Here is a 19978-nt window from a genome sequence, read left to right as displayed (position 1 = left end):
CGAATTACCTGTCATAAACTTTGTGAAAGTGTTTATAGTTGTTTGAAGGTCAGTGTTCAACTGTCTTCGAGAGGTTTTGCTGCTCTAGTTAGGATTTAAGAAACTTAAATAACTGATGGTGTATCGGTTGATTGCAAGGCCATGATCAAAGATCGGTGTTTATTACTAGTCAAAGGAACCGATGTTCATGTGTTGAGCCACATTTTGTGGATAACAAAAAGAACTCCTTGGATGTCGCCGGTGCCGCCGTTGCATCTGGAGCCAGAGGAAGATGACAAGATCGGGAGTGATGGACACGGCAGGTACAGAAAAGATACTAAAACATTGCCATAACTGGAACATGCGTGAGTGATCATCGTCACGGGCTCAGACAGCTCAGCAGCTTGTTGAGTTAAGCTGACAGACGATGCAGAAATGTGCACTGTCCACGGTTGGCAGAGGATGAAACGAAGACTCTGAATCCTTATATACTTATCAAGATTATTTATTTATATTAGGATTAGGGTTAGAAGAATAGATAAAAAAAAATGCAGATAAAAAAATTAACAAATAGATAAGCATCAAATCAAATAAAAATAATAGACCACGAAATGCACAGCAGGAGCTGACGCGGCACGCAGTTTGGGCGGTCGGCCCGTGCGTCTCCAGTCTCCACGCGCAAAGCAGACGAAACGACCGCAGCGCACGCACGAGCAAAAGGCGAGGAAACCATGCCCGCCCCTGCTCACTCAACTGAAGACGCTGCCGCGTCCGCGTCTGATCAGACACTATGGGCGGCCGCACCTCCCGCCACCGCCAGTCGCAAGGCCAACCCTCCCAGAACTCGCAGCCCAACCGCCCAACACCCAAGCACAGGCCTCAGCCCCCGCCGCCGCCCCCGCGCCAAGCGGATGCGGCGGCGGCGGGGCACGTGCTGGGCCGCCCGATGGAGGACGTCCGCGCCGCCTACACCTTCGGCCGCGAGCTGGGGCGGGGCCAGTTCGGGGTCACCTACCTCGCCACCCACAAGCCCACGGGCCGCCGCTACGCCTGCAAGTCCATCGCCGCGCGGAAGCTCGCGCACACGGACGACGTCGAGGACGTCCGGCGCGAGGTGCAGATCATGCACCACCTCACGGGACACCGCAACATCGTCGAGCTGCGGGGCGCCTACGAGGACCGCCACTCCGTCAACCTCGTCATGGAGCTCTGCGAGGGAGGGGAGCTCTTCGACAGGATCATCGCGAGGGGCCACTACTCCGAGCGCGCTGCCGCCGCGCTCTGCAGGGAGATCGTCTCCGTCGTGCACACCTGCCACTCCATGGGGGTCATGCACAGGGACCTCAAGCCCGAGAACTTCCTCTTCCTCAACAAGGAGGAGGATTCACCGCTCAAAGCCACCGATTTTGGCTTATCCGTCTTCTTCAAGCCCGGTAAGCTACCTGCTTTCTCTTCACTTTCTCCACTGTTTCTGCTGTTAATTCCTTCATTCGTGTACCTGCTTGCGCCTAACCCATGACCAATCACTCACTCGGCATGGTCAGAGAGGTGCCGATTTGAGATTAGACGCTCATGGTGGGTATTCAGACATCGATTGTGTCACAACAGAAAAGGGATAGGGAAGAAACCTCAACAAATGCTGGTTCAAGATGTTTCAAAAGTCAGGCGCTTTTTTTTTGTTGTTGTTGTAGGACAGCAGGAGGGAAATGCTTCGAGTTTTAACTATTCGAGAGATCGATCAGTGCTGTTTCATCCGTAGTAATTTAGCTCATAGTGAGCTCACGTAAACTGAAAAAGGCGACGGTGGTAATGATGCAGGCGAACAGTTCAGGGATCTTGTTGGGAGCTCGTATTATGTTGCCCCGGAGGTGCTGAAACGGCGCTATGGAGCTGAGGCGGACATATGGAGTGCCGGAGTCATCCTTTACATCCTTCTATCCGGCGTTCCTCCTTTCTGGGCTGGTACATTTCGCTGTTTCTTGCATTAATCAGTCTGATTTTGAGTCCATTATCCTAACACGGATGCTTTGTCTTCATTCTCCCCTGGTTTTACCAGAGAACGAGGATGGTATATTTGAAGCTGTTTTGCGAGGTCATATAGATTTCTCATCTGATCCCTGGCCTTCAATATCAAATAGCGCAAAAGACTTGGTCAAGAAAATGCTACGGCAATACCCAAAGGAGCGGCTTACTGCTGCTGAAATTTTGAGTAAGCCTCTATTGTCAAACTCACCCCATTGGTAATCTTTGTTGTACATGTTGACGCTCGTGTGCATGATGTGAAGTTGCAGGAACGAGATTGGCGATTAGCGCGAGATGAACAGACGCTTCAATAAATTTCTTACGAAATCGATAGTCTTTTTCTATTTGAATCACTCAACGCATTTTAAAACTCAAGCGGAAATAAAAATCGAGAAAAAATTTAATAAAGAAAATTGAGGTAACACGACACCATAAATGTTATATGAATTATATGTTACATTTAAAATCAATCCATGTATCTTAGCACTCGAAAAATCACAACTAGTAAAGAAATAAGAAAAGATGAACACAGAACAACGAAATTCTTCAAGTTAATTGTCTAGAGACAAGAAAATTTAAGACTCCATCATATAAGCGTGTGCATACGAATTTTATGCCTCTAGCAACTAGAAGAATGACCTCACAAGGTGCTGAAATTTCAATTAAAAAACAAAAACGAAAATCAAAATCGGAAAGAAAAAAACTTGCACACAAGGTAAGGGAACCAAGAGAGAAACTAGAAAGAGGGGAATTCAAGCATATGAAATAAAATAAACTTTATTACTCGAAGAGGTCAGCTCTATTTTAAGCGGATTACAAAGATTTTTTTTTTAAAACTCTCACATATTATATAAGCTAAGCATTCATCCTTCTCCACTAAAACTCTAACATAATGCTCTCATATGGATAGCACAAAGGGCTCAAATGGTTGGTTCACCCTCTCCTATAGCTCTACTCCTCTATTTATATATCTAGAAAATTTGACCTCTAAGTTTACTAGCTAATTTTTTCCAAAATACAATTTTTTTATAGTACACTTCTATCTATCACCGAGGGTATTTTAGTCTATTTTCTTCTCCATTCATCGGACGGCTCGACGCCTTTACAACTTAGCTTCGCATCGACGCAAGCTTCGCGATTATGCCACGTACTCCTCCAGTCCTTCCATGGTTTTGAGGCCAAACCGCGAAATCCTAGCACGCTTCTCAAAGCGTGACTAGCTACCGCTCGCTTCCACCTGAAGCAAGTGCTCCAATGATGACGCGTGTCCTCTGTCTTACGATTTTGACCTCTGGCAAGTCTCTCCCGCTCCCGATTCCTCGAGTCACTTTGTCACTTGCACCGGCATTCTCTTCATTTGATTTCTTCAATATGCCATTTTCATTATCCGTTTCATACTTTGCTTGACCTTTATATGTACAGCTAGGATCACCATTGACTCCGTCTAGCCCTCCTTGATCATTTGGCACCAAGCACTCGCTTAATCCCGATCACCCATTATCGATCGTCAAGTTGCATCCGTCACCTGCACACCTTGAAACAAGCAAACACATTTCTCCACACTCCAAAACATCTGTAGGTTAGCACAAAATCAAAAACTTCAACTCAGAGCACATTCAGTAGAAAACGTAAACACCGGATGTTCCGATGTGTTCTGCTCCTAAACACTGGACCATCCGGTGAGTGCAACACTATCTGTTTCAGGAAAACTTTGCTCTCTACAAGAAAAGGTCCGATGAAAGCTTTCGGTGATCTTATGTCCATCACCAGATAATCCGGTGTGTGCCTATACATCGAACAACTCTTCTGCAACCTCTCTACAACAAAAGGTCTGGTGCATTCTTCGGTGTTCTCAATCTCAGCACCGGACTATCCGGCGTACATAATCAAACTTGACGTAAAAAATCTTCTCTCTGTAGAAAATACTCCAACGCTCTCAAAGTCTATCACCGGACCATCCGGTGTTTCCTTTCATTTCTGCTTCAACACTGAAAATGCTCCGGTGATATCCTCCGATGTAGCCACCACACTCACCGGACTTTCCGATGCATTGATCTCTAATTTCGTCCAAAAAATTGCTCTCTGCAAGAAATAGTTCGGCGAGTATACACTGCCCACACTGGAACTTTTGGTGAACACCGAATCATCCGGTGTGTGTAATTTTTCCGCGTACAGAGAAGAATTCGTCAATTCCAAACACGGCCAACTCGAGTTAAACATGAATAAGAAAAAGCATCCAAAAACATATGCTAACTAAGTTCAAGACATATCAACTGTTGTCAATACCTTATCACATGTAAATAAAGTCACTTCTCCACTTGGTTTCTCAAAAATGCACCATCAACTTTATTTATTTTCTTTTTCAAAGTTGTTTATGCTGTCTTTGCAAACTGAATCTTCATTCTTGTGATGCTGGCATATAGTGTCTCAATCTAATACATTAAACACACAGACCATCCATGGATTAGAGAGGATGGAGAGGCCCCAGACAAACCACTTGATATTACAGTTATCGGTAGAATGAAGCAGTTCAGGGCAATGAACAAGCTTAAGAAGGTTGCCTTGAAGGTAACCAAAATGTTCTGAATTTGAAGCATTTCTTCTCTGTTGCTTAGCACTCCAGTCCACAGTTTATGATGCATCTTGGCATTGCTTCTGCTATAACTAGGTTGTTGCCGAGAACTTGTCAGAGGAGGAGATCGTGGGCCTCAAAGAAATGTTCAAATCCCTGGATACTGATAACAGTGGGACAATAACTCTTGAAGAACTAAGAACAGGTTTACCAAAGCTTGGCACCAAAATTACTGAATCAGAAATAAGACAATTGATGGAGGCGGTCAGTTCATTTCTAGTAGCACCATAGCCTTAAAATTTCACATTTTTGTTACCTCTTCCTGTCTCTGTATGCTTCTCTTATTCACATGGTCTGATGCAACTACCTCAATAGGAACAATGAAAGTTGCTTATTCCTCTGTTCTGTATTAATGCCAGTAGTGCACAAATAGGTTGTATTGGATGTGCTTATATCTGAAAAGGGAACAAAAGATACCATATGACTTCAGTTAGTATGACAACTTCGTATAAAATTGAATTTTCCACATTTCTGCTGAACTAGTCTGATAGATCCAACGCTCCTTGTTCATTATCTTTCAATTCCTGACCAGGCTGATGTTGATGGAAATGGTACCATTGATTATGTTGAATTCATATCAGCAACGATGCACATGAATAGGCTAGAAAAGGAGGATCACATATATAAAGCCTTTAAGTATTTTGATAAGGACCACAGCGGGTAATTTCACTTTGAACTTTTACTTTTTGTTACTTATCAACCAAGTTTGACCTTTTACATTAAGTAGCTTGTTGCTTGCACATTCCTGTACAGGTACATAACAGTTGATGAGTTGGAAGAAGCTCTGAAGAAGTATGATATGGGCGATGAGAAAACAATTAAAGAAATCATTGCTGAAGTGGATACGGATCATGTGAGTAACTCCAAGAAATGCCCACAATAACCCCACGTGCTGTTGCTTTAGCTTCAATCATATGATGCTTTATCGCTGTTTGGAAGATGTTGAATGGTATGAGTTTGCAAAATAGGACCAATAAAATTGATCTTGGAGACGTAGTAGCCTTGAAGGACATTTTATTTCCAAAGATACCAAATTCTCTACCATCTCTTTTAGATTCTGGATATTAACAAAAAGAGCAGTATTGTTATGGAATAAAGTTAACAAAAATCATTTAAGCTAATGAGAAACTCCTAGACTCCTAGACAATGATCCATCCTGTTTTGCCAGTAATCAAGAAACCATTACCTTTTCTATTTGATGAATCGACGAAATTGTACCATAGCTTTTCTGGTAAGCTTCAGCCATCGTGAAATCATGTCTTCTCTTAACAATTGAAACCTCAAGTTAATTTCACGTGAATACTGTTTAACTTGCTTGATAAGTGTAAAGTGTCCTATTTTTACTGCTTAGGATGGGAGAATCAACTACCAGGAGTTTGTTGCCATGATGAAGAATAATAGCACCGAGATTGTTCCAAATCGGCGGCGCGTGTTTTAAGCCTCTCCAACATTTAAAGTGAAAACGGCTTTTTAGAAAATTTCCATGGTATTTATAACTGTTGAGGAGAGCAATTCATACTCGGAAGTGGAATTCAGTCAGGCATCTGCACAGTGGTCTTCTATACTTGGACGAGTTGCCAATCATGGATGACTCTTTCCCTTTAGTGTCTCCTGATGTGGGTGGTTCTTTCTGGTGCTTCCATGTTCTACCATCTTATTTTTGGCATGTATCTTAAAATGGGGGTGTGCCTTCTGGCCATGTTTCCTGCTTCTTGATCATTTATGTAAGAAAAGGGCTTGAAAAACTGTTTCAAATGATCATATCAGGCAAAAGTAACGAGGTCCTGTGTTTTCTGCCTATTGATCATTTATGTAAGAAGAGTGTTTGTAAACAGTTTCAAATGATCATATCAGGCAAGATTATATTTGCATAGGGTGCATACCCTGATGTGCCCATTGTTATGTCTCCTACAGTGTAATGTTGTGGTTCTAGTACATGCGTTGCAAACATGTGTTATATTTTTCGTTACACAAATGGACCAGACTATCTATTATCTTCAGGAGGTACAGTTAATCACAGCAATATCCTTACAGCATATTTCAGTGACCGAGTTCGATGTTGTAGTAGTTCCAGAAAAGAAGAGATAATCTGGCAACTCTGAAAGCTATTTCCAGTATGCATTTTATTTTATGCTTCAAAACTGAAGCTATAAGCAAGCAGAATTACACGGCGAGCATGCTCGTATATGTTGATATGAAACCATTACACTTGGGTAATCGGCAAGATGACATAATACAGATTTTGAAATGAAAACGACAATAGGCATTCAGCTCTAACCACTAGCATACCGAACACGGATGCAAAAGGTTAGATGTACAATATCAAGCTCCCTGCATGTGACCTAATCAGCGAGCTGCGATCTTTTTCATCTTCGCTGATTTATGCTTGATAAAGAGAGCCCCTAGCATGCTTTTAGCGCCAACAGGAGCCTTTTGGATTGCACGTCCTTTAGGGTTGTCGAAAGAATGAAATGATGACAAATCCTTTACACCGAATTGGTTCTGAAAACAATGACATGGTTTGTTAAATATAAATTTGTCATAAAGAACGAAATATGCAGTGCGAGACCTTTTTAACTAAGGTGCCGTTTGGATTATGGGAAATGAGGGGTGGGAATGGGAAATGGCGGGTGGGATGAGTTTAATCCAATGTTTGGTTGAAGGGTTTGGGAAAAGAAGAAGGTCCGGGAGTGGGATATGGAGATCTCTTATCCCACCGATTTTATCCTAGCGAGATGTGGGTTATGGATTGGAAATAAGTGGTGGACCAAATTAACCCTATTCCTCGTCTTTTCCGAGCCCTCGCCACATTCATCATCTGAATCCATCGTTGTCCGATGCGGAAAGCGCTAGGCAAGCGCACGCTGTGCAGAGGATGAGAGGGCGTACCTTCCCACAGCAGTAACAGAGCCTCGTCCAGTCGCTCATCCAAGCATTTAGCATGCTGAGACGACACCTCGCTTCGATCCCCATCACAGGTAATACGGCTGGGGAGGCACACCTGAGCTGCTAGCGCGGAGCTCCATGGGCGTCGACGAAGGGGCTTGGCGTGGGTTATCGAGGATGTGGTCAGCCGTCAACCCCCGCTGCTGTGTGACATGCTACTTGTGCCTAGATTTGCTCCTTTTTTTACCTGTAGCTTATCTTGTCTACAATTCTTGCCCCGTGTCATAGTAAAGGTCCAATGGAAGCTACAAGATGTTATCATGGCCCATGGCAATGTTGCTCGATTCCATAGAAGTGATCGAGTTTTGTGTTTCTGATTTGTTCGGCAGAGATGCATGGGCATTTTGGTCCTTTCGAGTTTCAATCTCAAACCGAAACCCAACATACCCAAACATGGAAATAGTATTAGAATTTCGTATCCTTCTTCCAAACCCACAGCTTAATAACCCTTCTTATTTCCCTGTCCCTATCCCACCATTCATCCAAACGGCACCTAAAAGATTCAGAAGTATGACATAGATCTCAAGGATGAGGGTAATGCACCTCTAACTTATTATCATGTCACGTTAGGCTTGTATCATATTATAACTTACCTTAGTGCCAACCTTTTGTGTGGCATCAGAACTGGTGCTCCGATTCAATTGCAGAGGCCTGCGCATAGGAGAGGCAGACCGCTCCTTACCTGAAACATCAGAAATTCAGATGGAACATTCGATTTATATACATAAATTAGTCAGAAAACTGGTTTGCTGTTAGCAAATATGTGCAAATCAATTGTGAAATCACATTCGTGTTCTTCCATGCCCTCTAAGAAATTAAATAGCAGTATGCTTACACAGAAGGTTTAAACCACCTGATGCAAGTTTAGACGATACTGTGTCCCCAAGGCTGCACAAAAGCAGACGGCAGCAAGTTAGATCACAAGTACATAACCCCCATTGCATTAACAAATGAACAAGAAGGCATTTACACAAAGCTGAATAAAACTGGAAGAAGTCTTACACAAATGTAGGTTTATGTGCTCCGTTTGCTGTAGTGCTATTCTCTGATGCCAGATGCCAGGAAAGGGTCTTTGCTGCACCGAGGAAATGAAAATTTATTTTATCTTTAGTATAGTGAGTAGCATGCATTAAAAGTGTACCATGAGTAAAGAGAGGAAATAAGAATGCCCACGGCCCACCTGAGGGATAAGGTCTTGGTTTTGATTCCTGATCAGTGTCTGTTTGCTGGTGTGCAAGAGCTTGGGTTCTTTTATGACCAGTAGCTAGCTTGGCAAAGAAAAATGGGGAGTTAAAATTCAACACCTTTTATTTTGTAATTTCAAAACAGTGTGTAAGCTCCTAGTTTTACATTCACTTACATGGTAGGGTATAGTGCTTGTGGTGTTTTCTGTCTGTTCCCATCATTTGCTGCTGCCTGAGGCCTTCTTTGTCCATGTAGATTTGGCATGTGAAAATTTGCTATAGAGTTGAGGATAGGTCAGTATTTTACCTGTCATGGTATGATCAGGATATACAGCATATATTACAGATAGATAGGTAGTAATACCTGGTTCAGGTGTGCAACCTTCAGCTCCAGACTTGAAACCTCAGGAGTTTGCTGTTCGAACAGGTCTGTCAATTTGTAGGCAACGGTGCCCAGGTGGTCAACCGCATTGACAACAGCCCGTACAGCATAATCTTTCAAGTTGTCCAGCAGCCTGATGTCAATTAACAAGTTAAGTTGTCAAAATACTAGAAGTAAATCTAGATCTACAAAAATATGCCGTGTTATGAAATAAAAGTACACTGCACTTTCCAGTTCAAACATTCAGTACACTACCCATCCATAATTTTTTTGCAACATTCCATCTCTCTGAAATTTCTTCTGCGCAGTCAAATAGAAAAGGGCCCCTTTTACTGGAATTACAGTGAAATGACAAAATTGAGATTACAAAGCTCTGGAATAAATGAATTACAAGTACGCAGTACACAGACATATGTCAGATAATTCCAAAATACCAAAATTCTGTATTCTTCTATAGCCAGTGGAATTTGTTTTCTAGTCACATCTCCACATCAAGTCTCTTACACCTGTTGCTACCCTTGGCTTAGGTGCCATAGCCGTCACCTGTGATACGTAGTTGCTACTCATAGTACTTGCTGCACCAATGCTCCAATTCAATCCAGACGGACCCTATACTAAATGACAAAATAAAGCTAGATAGCATGCAAGATGCAATCGTACGAGGAGCAACCATGGCCGCTGCAGAAGATGTGAGTAACTCTTTGTGGCAATAAGAAGATGCCTGGAACTGGGCAATGCAGGAGCAGGAAAAATCTGACTCACATCTGCCTCTGCTCGCTGTGGAGGTAGGACTTCTCGCAGTACTCGGCGGCCGAGTAGAGCTGCGGCCGCAAGTTCTTGAGCTCCTGCACGCACACATCACCACTGTCAAGAACCGCAAAACAACAATCCGGGCCCCAAGGACCGGCTGGATCCACGAAAGAAATCAAAGAAATAGCTCAAGAAGGAAGAAAATAATCTTTCTTTTTTTATGTGCGCGCGGGGGATCTGGGTTGGAACTGGGAATGCAGGAACCAGGGAGAAGCACCACACCTGCAGGGCCTTGATGAAGCTCTTGCTGCGCTCCATGGAGGCCTCGTCGACGGTGGTGGGGCCCGCTCCGGCGACCCCGCCCCAGCCGACGGCCGCCGACGGGCCGTGGCGAAGCGGTTGCATTCGTCGCTTTCTTTCGTTCCGGCGGGCGGTGGCTGGCGAGGGGAACAGACAGGGAGGACGAAGCGGAGAGGGGAAGCCAAGGCAAGTGCCGCCTCCACCAGTCCACTGGAGTGGAGGGGAAGCTATGCTTTGCTGACCCAAGGCGGCTTCGCTTACACTGCTGCTGCTGCTGTTCTATTCCACTAGAGATTTCCAGCTCGTGTGTTGTGTTGGCCGTGGTCCGCGGAGGTGGGGAGAGCGAGCGCAGCGGTGGGTCGACGGCGACGGAGGGGAGCCGCCGGTTAATCCATCTTGCGGTTTGCCTTGGTTTTTAGCCGGTGGAGGTTGCGATTTGGCGAGGGAATCATTGGTCACTCATCATCGCTCTGCTTCGCTGGTTTGATTGCTTCCCTTCGTCTCCGACTGAATACTCTACTGTGTGGCAGTGCTGTCCTAATCGCCTTTTTCTAACTGTCTTCACTAGGATATCTTTTTATTCCCAAAGTGAAATAGTAAAAATTAACCCGGTGTTAGTGATCTGAGCAACATGAACGACGGTAAAAAGCGGCACTACTATCAATATCCGTTCGTGGCTCCGATTCTAACCACAAACTGTCACTAGGATATCTTTTTATTTGCAAAGTGAAATAGTAAAAAATAACCTGGTGTTAATGATATGATCGACATGAACTGCTTTGAAAAACAACACTACTATAGAAAACCCCACACACACATATCCTAGTGCCAGTAAACGCTATTGAAGACGTATTAGCGCCGGTTCTTAAACTCCCCCGCGCGAACAACGACTAAGAAAATAAGAACCGGCACTAATAGTCACTATCAGTGTCGGTTATTGACGGGAACCGGCACTGATACATCAATGTTGGTTCCAACCACGAAACGATACTGATAGTGACTGCATTAGTACCGATCTAGTCACGAACTGACACTGACTCACACTGATAGTAAGTATCAGTGCCGGTTCTAGCCACGAACCGTCACTGATGATTGCTACTGTCACAGCTTATCTTAAAAAATTCACAACTTTTTTACACGAAGTCGGATGAGAAAAGACTTTATATAAAAATTATAGTTCTTGATGAAATCTACAACTTTGTAGTTCAAAACTTTTTAATTTAAGGTCATTTAAATTCCCAAATAATTATAACAAAATTACAGCAATGGTCAGATGAAGATAAACTTTATATGAACATTGTAGAACTCGACGAGATGTACAGCTTTGTAGTTGATAACTTTTTCGTTTAAGAACATTTAGATGTCTTTAATAGTCATTCAAACGTTCGGTCAGAAGATGTAAAAATAATTTACTTTGCTACTATACTCATGAACGGATGATAGTTGAGATGGTTAGAGAAGTCGCACGCGCATCTATGGTGAGCAGCCTTTGGTCGTGAAATTTTTTAAAGTTTTTTGCTCGAAAAATGTTAAATCGGGATCAACTATCAGTGTCGGTTGGTAACTCTAATAAACATTGATAGTGATTTTTAGTACCAGTTCTATACCGATACTGATAGTTAGTAAATATCAGTGCTGAGTAATCAGTGTCGGTTTAAAATCTATTGCTGATAATGATTTTAAATCGATACTGATAAGAGTTTTTATAGGAGTACAACATAATTGTATCATCATGCCGAAATAGTTTCTGCAGGTCTCAGCTCAGTTATTTTTAAGACAAGGCAGGGTCTCAGCTCAGTTATTCATGCGAATGGATGGAACAGTGAAAAGTACGGTTGATTCATCTTCATCCCTTCCAAGTGATTCCTAATGTCTGCGAAAAAAAATATACTTGAATGATCTTTCTGTTTGTCTCTTTTCCTTCTCGTAACATATAGTTGTTATCTTGTTGTCTAGAGATGTTCTAAAAGCAGGCTAGCGGGGGAGATTTCAGTTGTAGTGAGAGACTTTTTTTTAGGGAACGGTAGAGATGTTCTAAAAGAAGGCGCAAAAGATGGTAAAATGGGCCCAATCGAATGTGGAACACTAAGTCGTCAACAAATGGCCCAAATACATTAGGTTTGGGGATAAAAGGAAGCCCAACCATCCTAACTACTCCAGCCATCCGGCTTAAAACTTAGGCCCACTGGCCGAGCTAGTTCAAAACTTCTAATTCGGACACAAAAAAAAGGGCGGAGCTAGTTTCAGACTTTCAGAGGAAAATATTCCTTTAAAATAGGGTTTCAGAGGACAGGAAGCAACCTGCAATCGTTTGGAAGAAAATGCTGCAGAAACCTTGCAAAAAATAGTCACTGGGAAAAACCATGTTGCGATGCCCAAGAATTAAAGACCCCTATAGAAAGGTTCACAAGTTGCAAAAAAAAAAAAAAAAAAAAGGTACAAACTCAATTGAAGCCGTTCTCTATCCCGAGATTGCATCCTTATCATGAGAAATCGCTCAAAGGATACAAATTTAGAGTCAATTTCCTGTATGACATTGGAACCTATATTTTTCTCTTATGTGCCATCCAAAATCTACATTTCCCTTCTCTGACGCTGGATCAAATTTGCCGCCACTTCCAGTGGCGAACCTTCCAGTAGGGCAAGGTTGGACGGCCACCCTACCTACCTCCAGCGAGGGCCGACGGCCGAGGAGCCCCCCTCTTCTCCGGTTCTCCTCTAGCTTCAACCCCAGGTGACTAGGTTCGTCGTTCGCCACACGTCTGCTACTCTGCTGTCTGTTCGTGACTTCGTGAGGTTGAAGAAGCAGGCACAATGGGCAAGCCGGCAAGGGGTATAGGCCAGGCTATTCACAATAGGCCTAACAAGCTAAGAACCAAGTAGTTGGGCCGGTTAGTCAATAGCCCAGTATGATAATATTGTTTTGGACTTTAGTTATGTGTGTCTAGACTCTAGTGCCGGCTGCCAGTACTGCCGTCTACCCCAAAAAATTGATCGATCCCCAAAATCAGACGCCCTAGCCCCTAGTGCCGCTGTCGCCGAAGAGGTCACTCGCCTGCTGGCCGCCCGCCTACCTGCTAGCTGCCTGCCTACAACCCGGCCGCTCCGGCGCTCCGCACCGCACGCCTACTGGCCGCCTGTTGGCGTACTGGTTGCCCGTCGCCCGCCTGCTGGCCGCCCGCCTACGGCCTGTCTGCTGGCCGCTCCGCCTGCCTACGCCCTGCTGGGCTGCTAGCCGCCCACCTGCAGTCTGCCTGCTGGTCGCTCCGCTGCTGCGGAAAGTCCTACTGGGCGCTGGCCGCTCCGCCCGCCTGCTCTGCCCCGTGCCCCGACGACTTGTTGCCCCGATCCGCCGACCGCCCGACGAGCTGGGTAGCTGGCACACCGGCAATCCAGCATGGAGGGAGGTGGTGTGCTGGGTTCCGGCTCCAGGCACGGGCTCGTTCCAGCGGACGCTAGTGGTGGGAGCGGACGAGGGCGCGACCGAGGACAAGCGTTGAGTGGCCTTGATGGGAGCTCCAGTGCTGGGCGAGGGCGAGGAAATGGATTGGAACTGGGAGCTCCGTCTTCGGGGATTGCGGTGTCAGCAACATCAAACACGGGTGCGAGCCGCACAACCACGCCTACACCGGGACTACTAGGGAGGAACAAGCACTACAAAAGCTTAGGTAAATTAATTGTGGTCTTATTCTTTTAGAAATTATGCAGACATAGATTATTGATTAGTTAATCGAATGATTTTGTAGATTTGAAAAGCTTCTTTAGTAGCAATTCATTGACTGGCAGTGGCTTAGGCCCAAGCACACATGAAAGTGTGAATGATGTTGTGTCTGAAGAAGGAGAAGTGCAAGGGGTTGCAGCCGAATTGGGAGATGCAGAAACGCAAGTCCTTGTTGAAAATGCACAACTGCCAGAACAAGATGTGGAAGGTATTAGGAATTTTGTCCCGGATGTTCGTCTTATTTCTGATCCAGGGCTCCGTATATCAATTGAGGGATTTTTTCCTAATATTAGAGCAAATGTTCAAAGAGCTTATTTGGTGAAGGGTCCAACCCAACCTTTTGGTCATAAATTTCCTCACAAGCATGATAATAGAGTGTTTTAAAAAACATGACTTAAGAAATATGATTGGTTAGAATACAGTGTAGGAACAACTTCTCTAGGGTCAGTGTATGCAATTGACATGTGAACTAACTTGTTGTCAACATGTTTGGCAAATATGTTAAGCAATTCTTGGTATATTTTGACTTGTGGGAAGTTTTTTTTTACCAGCATCATAGTAAGCAACACTCATTACTTCATTATATCCAAGAGGGTATTGATTCACAATTTCCTCGACAGTCCTTGAAATTATAGATATCAAAATCTATTACCTTGGTGAAGCTAAAGTAATTAAATTCCTTCCTGCATTTTTTAGGGTTGCTAACAAATATGATTTCAAGCAAGTATCTCGGTTTAGGGTCCATCCTATGAATGAACACACCATCACAACCTACTAGGCATCCTACATGAGACCTCAACAACCAAAAAAATCAACATAACAAAAAGACTACTTACTATGTAGGAAGCCAAGAACGGCTAGGGCTTGGCCGTGAACGTCGTCACGGCTCCAATCTGGTCAGTGTTCGCCTCAATCCATCCTTCCTGGCCTGCTGCTGCTAGCGTCGCTAAATGCCCTCCCTCCTTGCTCCAGCCCATGCTCCTCTCTCGACGCCTCAACCCTAGTAGCACGTTCTGTTGGCCTGAGGACGCATTTCGCAATGCTCTCAATGTTGTCGCTCCATGGCGCTTTGCCCTCTCTCTCTCTCACGATATGTTTCTACTACAGATGTTCGGATGAGGGGGATCGAATTAGGGATTTGGTTTGGGGATTGATCAAGTGACTAGGTGAGGAGATGCGGATGGTTAGCCAGTAGGGTTTGGAGTCCACATCGTCATTAAACAAAGGGGCAAAATGGGTATTAGAACGAATATTTGACAATTTTCCATGCTAAAATGGTGAGGCTTTTTGACGGTAGTAATGAGAGTGGAATAGAAGGGATAGAAAATATGATCCAAAGACAAAAAAGGGGCTTAAATTTTAGATGGCTCATAAGGGAAAAACATAGTTTTCAATGCCTACAAGGAATTATCTATCCAAATTTATGGTTGTCAATCATCAACAACCAAAGAACTCCTCTGAAGCCTGTACAGGTAATCGGGAGGTAGTAATCAACAAACCAGACTGGTCATTGCAGGAGCGGGGCCCAATAAGAGACAAATTTGAAATGATTCTAAAAGCTATTGTCCAATTGATACTTATAAAAAAATATAATTTTTTTTAGTATTGGTTAATCTATTTTCTGTTCTTTAGAAGAACAAAATACATGTGTCGTGATGAATATATGTTCCATAATCAGCTTAAAACATCTTTTTTTATTCATACATAAATTTTCCTACAGTAAAAAATGTATGATCTTTCATATAATAGATGATGATATCTATCCATTCAACGTTCTGATATTGTCTTTGCTAGTTCGATATAGCTTACCATAGGAGTTGCTAAAAGAATCTCTATAGTTGAAAATAACTAGAGCTCAGATCAATAAAGAGTAGAGTAATAGAACATGAATCATGACTATTAACGACAAATGCTTTAAGCTTGATAAAATTTGGTAAGAAAAAAAACGCTCAGTTACATGCATTCACAGTAACTATATGTAGTAACTTTGTGTTCAAAAAAGACATATAATACTTAAAACATAGATAATAGATAAAAATGAGTTTATATGCCAATGAGTTCTCAAGTTCTTTAGCTTTTATATGCGGCTCGGCTAGAAAACATGAGATTTGTGTTGGTTTTACCAATAAAAGACCAACATTAATAGCAGGTCTTATTTCACAATAAAAAGAGATGTTGCCAAGAAAGAATTCAGTGCCACAAGTCAGAAAACAAGTACATAGGTCAATTAGTATGCAACCAAAATTTATATGTATATATGGTGTAAAACGACATCATGCATATGCATAGGGGGGCCTGGCCCCCCTTGTCTCCGCCCCTGGGTCACTGATCGATCTACGGCTCTGCTCTGCCACGGCCATGTGCCATCGGGAAGGGGAACTCGCTGCCGCTGTTGGTCTCGGAGCCGCCGTGCCTGGAGACTGCGAAGACGAGCTCCTTGACGTCGGAGCCGGAGGAGCGGAGGTGCGCCAGGATCTTGCTAAACTTGGGCTTGGGCCGCTGCGTGATGGCGATGGACACGTCGTTCGGGAACAGGTCCTTGCGTACGAACGCGTGGTACATGGTGGCCACCAGCACACCGGTGACCGTCACGGACGCGATCCCGGCGAGCCCGACCGCCATCGCCCGCGTGAGCAAGTTGGTCACCTCCGACGCGTACAGCGTCGTCGCGACGGCCGCGCTCGTCATCGGGAACGTGTACGCCCACCACGCCAGCGAGAACCGGACACCCCTGAAGAAGTTGATCCGCACCACCTGGACATGCATATATACGTGCATGGATTAGCTAATAGCTAGGCATCAGAAGAAGAAGGATCAACATGCATGCTACGTGTCCAAGTGTTGTACCTGGTTAGTACGTAATTATGGACGTGTCACGTACCAGGGACATGTAGAGGAAGAGGGAGACGAAGTAGGCGATCTTGGCGCCGTAGTTGAACTCGCCGCAGAGCCTGGCCCAGGCCATGGAGGCGACGCTTGGGGCAGCGACGAAGAGGAAGAACACCGGGTGGAGCTCCTTGGGGACCTGCACGTTGGTGGGGAGGCGCTGGTACAGCGTCACGAACAGCACCAGGTAGTGGGCGAGCCCGACGGCGAAGAAGAAGATGGGGACCTCGCGGAGCCCCATCCGGGCGCCCAGCAGCGCGCCGACGAAGTTGCCCACGACGGCCAGGTGGTTTGTCGGGTTGGCCACCTTGGACAGCCGCCGGTCGCCGCCGGACATCCACTGGCCGTAGATCTTGAGGTCCAGGCAGAAGATGGGCGCCATCAGCAGGTACCACACCACGTGGGGGAGCGTCCACTCCGGCCGCGGCAGGCCCTTCACCAAAAACAAACAGGCGATCCACGGCGCGAAGAAGAAGTTGACGCGGATGGGGTGGTGGAACTCGCGGCGGACGGCCACGAAGTAGAACACCACCTTGAGCAGGTAGGTGGCGGAAACGAGGCCCATCAGCGCGACGGAGACCCACCATAGCACGTTGTTCACGGCCGGATTCACGTGGAGGAACGCCGTGGACGGCTCCGACGCCAGCGTCTTCCACATCATCGCCTGGCTGCTCACGCCCAGGCACATCCCGAAGGCGCTGATCGGGAACCGCAGCAGGAACGGCCACTTCTCGTCCGCGGGCAGCACCGGCACCTCCGTCGCTCTAAGAGTCTCGAGCTCGGGGCCTTCTAGGGCGGCGAAGTAGCGGTCGGCGGTGGGGATCTCGTCGTTGTCTGTCTCCTCCTCGGAGATCTTGAACTCGGCGGGCTCGATTTCGGGCGGCTCCTGCGGCATCCCGCGGAGGTTGGAGAGCTGGCGCTCCAGGCGCCCGGCGAATGTCTTGAAGTGGTCGAACCGCTGGTCCCGCGTGTTGTCGCTGCGTGACACCGTGCGCTGCCGCTGCAGCGGCGGCTCCTCGCTCCTGATCGTCAGCGTCGGCTGCGAGTGGTACCGCGCCCGCTTCAGCAGCTGTGGCTCCGCGGCGGGGTGGTGCAAGTCGAGCTTCACCTCGGCCGACGGCGCCACGTGGACGACGTCGCCGTCGCTGCTGATGGACGCGCACGCGCCCAGCTGCGCGAGGTGCAGCCCCGACGGGGATGCCGGCACGCTGAACGAGATGACGTATGGAATCTCCGCCACCTGCACGTGAGCGCGGTCACCGTGCGCCGCCGTGGCTACGCCGATCATCGCCGTGTCGTCCTTCTTCCTGGCGACATCAACAGCGGTCTCCTGTCCCTGTCCGATCATGGGAGAAGCGCCCGCGGCAGCAGCGTCGACGAAGCTGACTAGTGCAACTGGAGCCCACGGCACCGGAACCGGGAGTGGCTCGGGCGATGCTCGTCCCCTGACGCCGTCCAGCCCAGCCATTTGGATGCTCTGCTGGTCGCTGAAATTGCCTGCATATATCAACAGTACGTGAACGTGTGCAGGTCGTCAACTCGGCGGTCACACATATATAGACAGGGAAGAAAAAATCGGTCTGAAAATCCAGTAAACCTGATTTTCGGTTTTACCGATGGGGACGTAAAAATTCAATCCGGTCAATTTTTTTAGTGGAATATAAAAACCCTATTTAAAAAACCATCAACCGGTTCCGTGGAAACCCTATCCTAAATTCTCCATTCTGTGTCGCTCTTCACCCCTAATTTCTCTAATTCCTTGGCGACAGTGGCGCTCCGGCTTGGCTGCTCCCCCTCCTCGCTGGTCGTGTGGCGGTGCTCAGACTCCCATGCTATATTGTCTCATTTGTTTGTGGTTATATGCAATTTGTGATAATTAATTGATTAGGGACAATTTCTAATAAGGTTGTATGTATATGTAAGTATGTGTGTGTGTATGTATATATATGCATGCATGTACATGTGTATGTATGTTCATTTTTGTATTTTAAAGAAAATTCTGGGAAATCTTAATATAATACATGTTTTTTAAGGACAATTAATGTAATACATGTTAGAACATGCTCCCTTGCAGAAATTTGTTTCAACTGAGTCGAATATAAAACAACTAAAGTCGCACTACTTCAACATATCAGTCCCAGGCTGACTTGTATTTGAGACTTGAGACCAGAGAGCTTCGGCTTAAATAATAGGAAGCTACAGAGAAGTTACTAGTGTATATATACACCTCATATTGTTATTCGTAGTAGTAGTAGTTACGCCTGTAAGCTCGAAGCTCTAGAGCTACTGGAGTTCAACTTATTCGTCCAGTTTGAGATCAAACTCAGGGTCTGTTTATTTGAGCTTCTGTTTTTGAGCTTTTCTGAAAAACTGTATTTTTGGTTTGTCTCAAAAGCTGTTTTTCGAAATAGACTGTTGACTTCTACAACAAATTTTTGTCTTCTCAGCACATAACTTCTCAGAAAAGCATATCTCAGCGAGCTTCTCAGCTTTAGTTTATTTTTCTCATAAGCAGGCTTCTGACTTCTCTAGAAACCACTTCTCCAGAACCCTATTTGTTCTGGCTTCTGACTTCTGCCAGTAGCAGTAGCAGAAGCAGAAGCAGAAACAGAAAACAAACATGACCTCAATCTCAAAACGAGACAAACTTTAGCCTGGATAAAAGTTCGCGACCCTCACAACGGGACCGAATAGCTTGATAAGGCTCCCGTTGATGAGTATTATTATTATTATTTAATTTTGTCATCCTACTAAGTTCATAGGATCTTAATTTTTCTTATTTATCACTAAAGCCCAAGACCCAAAGAGACGTTGCAAGGATCGGAAAGCACTATGTAAAAAAATACCATAAGTGACAGATGATAACCGCCGTGGATGATGAGTCTCGTATCTGTCACTCTGAACACGTCACTGATAACTAGTTATAAGTGATGAATAAGGATCCGTCTTCGATGTCACTAATGAAATTCATAAGTGCCGGATCGTAAGTTGTGATCCGACACTTATGACTTGATGAACATTTATCACTTTTTTAAAAATAAAAAAGTCTAAAAATATATTTCTTTATCAGAGCTGAGCTAGCTTGAGTCCATCGCATATGCCCCATAAGGCACACCCTTTTTTAAAGTATTATCAATCTTTGCATTCTGCGAAAATCGAACCCATCACCTCTCACG

General features: G+C 45.3%; 3 protein-coding genes across 5 annotated transcripts; 1 reads left to right on the top strand and 2 right to left on the bottom strand.

The window, feature by feature from the left end:
• Positions 1 to 668: 668 nt before the first annotated feature.
• Positions 669 to 6542, top strand: LOC133929500 (calcium-dependent protein kinase 15-like). 2 transcript variants are annotated; one of them, XM_062376273.1, is made up of 8 exons: positions 669 to 1412; positions 1798 to 1941; positions 2036 to 2188; positions 4454 to 4569; positions 4670 to 4837; positions 5166 to 5293; positions 5387 to 5486; positions 5964 to 6542. In XM_062376273.1, the coding sequence occupies exons 1-8, from the start codon at positions 770 to 772 to the stop codon at positions 5982 to 5984; spliced, it is 1473 nt and encodes a 490-aa protein (XP_062232257.1). In that variant the 5' UTR covers positions 669 to 769; the 3' UTR covers positions 5985 to 6542. The 2 variants fall into 2 exon arrangements, with proteins under 2 accessions (XP_062232257.1, XP_062232256.1); XM_062376272.1 differs by having other exon boundaries at positions 671 to 1412; positions 5985 to 6542.
• Positions 6543 to 6718: 176 nt separating this feature from the next.
• On the bottom strand, positions 6719 to 10708 carry LOC133929501 (probable protein ABIL4). 2 transcript variants are annotated; one of them, XM_062376274.1, is made up of 9 exons: positions 10178 to 10708; positions 9908 to 9990; positions 9128 to 9278; positions 8940 to 9039; positions 8760 to 8843; positions 8582 to 8654; positions 8415 to 8467; positions 8173 to 8261; positions 6719 to 7135 (listed from the first exon to the last, which is right to left on the bottom strand). In XM_062376274.1, the coding sequence occupies exons 1-9, from the start codon at positions 10298 to 10300 to the stop codon at positions 6980 to 6982; spliced, it is 912 nt and encodes a 303-aa protein (XP_062232258.1). In that variant the 5' UTR covers positions 10301 to 10708; the 3' UTR covers positions 6719 to 6979. The 2 variants fall into 2 exon arrangements, with proteins under 2 accessions (XP_062232258.1, XP_062232259.1); XM_062376275.1 differs by having other exon boundaries at positions 8433 to 8467; positions 10178 to 10707.
• A 5542-nt stretch (positions 10709 to 16250) lies between these two features.
• LOC133928205 (S-type anion channel SLAH2-like) lies at positions 16251 to 18270 on the bottom strand. Its single transcript, XM_062374437.1, has 2 exons — positions 16798 to 18270; positions 16251 to 16670 (listed from the first exon to the last, which is right to left on the bottom strand). The coding sequence occupies exons 1-2, from the start codon at positions 18268 to 18270 to the stop codon at positions 16251 to 16253; spliced, it is 1893 nt and encodes a 630-aa protein (XP_062230421.1).
• Positions 18271 to 19978: the final 1708 nt, after the last annotated feature.

This window comes from Phragmites australis, chromosome 9 (assembly GCF_958298935.1).
Source record: "Phragmites australis chromosome 9, lpPhrAust1.1, whole genome shotgun sequence".
NCBI classification, from domain to species: Eukaryota; Viridiplantae; Streptophyta; class Magnoliopsida; order Poales; family Poaceae; genus Phragmites; species Phragmites australis.
Note: the sequence above shows the minus strand (reverse complement) of the source record. Positions and strands in the feature narration are given on the sequence as shown.

Coding starts and splice junctions, on each gene's coding strand:
- LOC133929500 (XM_062376272.1), top strand. CDS start 770: ATGGGCGGCCGCACCTCCCGCCACCGCCAGTCGCAAGGCCAACCCTCC. Junction 1,413..1,797: donor ATCCGTCTTCTTCAAGCCCG/GTAAGCTACCTG, acceptor GTAATGATGCAG/GCGAACAGTTCAGGGATCTT. Junction 5,487..5,984: donor CTGAAGTGGATACGGATCAT/GTGAGTAACTCC, acceptor TTTACTGCTTAG/GATGGGAGAATCAACTACCA.
- LOC133929501 (XM_062376274.1), bottom strand. CDS start 10,300: ATGCAACCGCTTCGCCACGGCCCGTCGGCGGCCGTCGGCTGGGGCGGG. Junction 9,991..10,177: donor GCTTCATCAAGGCCCTGCAG/GTGTGGTGCTTC, acceptor GTGTGCGTGCAG/GAGCTCAAGAACTTGCGGCC. Junction 8,468..8,581: donor GCACATAAACCTACATTTGT/GTAAGACTTCTT, acceptor GCTTTTGTGCAG/CCTTGGGGACACAGTATCGT.
- LOC133928205 (XM_062374437.1), bottom strand. CDS start 18,270: ATGGCTGGGCTGGACGGCGTCAGGGGACGAGCATCGCCCGAGCCACTC. Junction 16,671..16,797: donor TCTTCCTCTACATGTCCCTG/GTACGTGACACG, acceptor ATGCATGTCCAG/GTGGTGCGGATCAACTTCTT.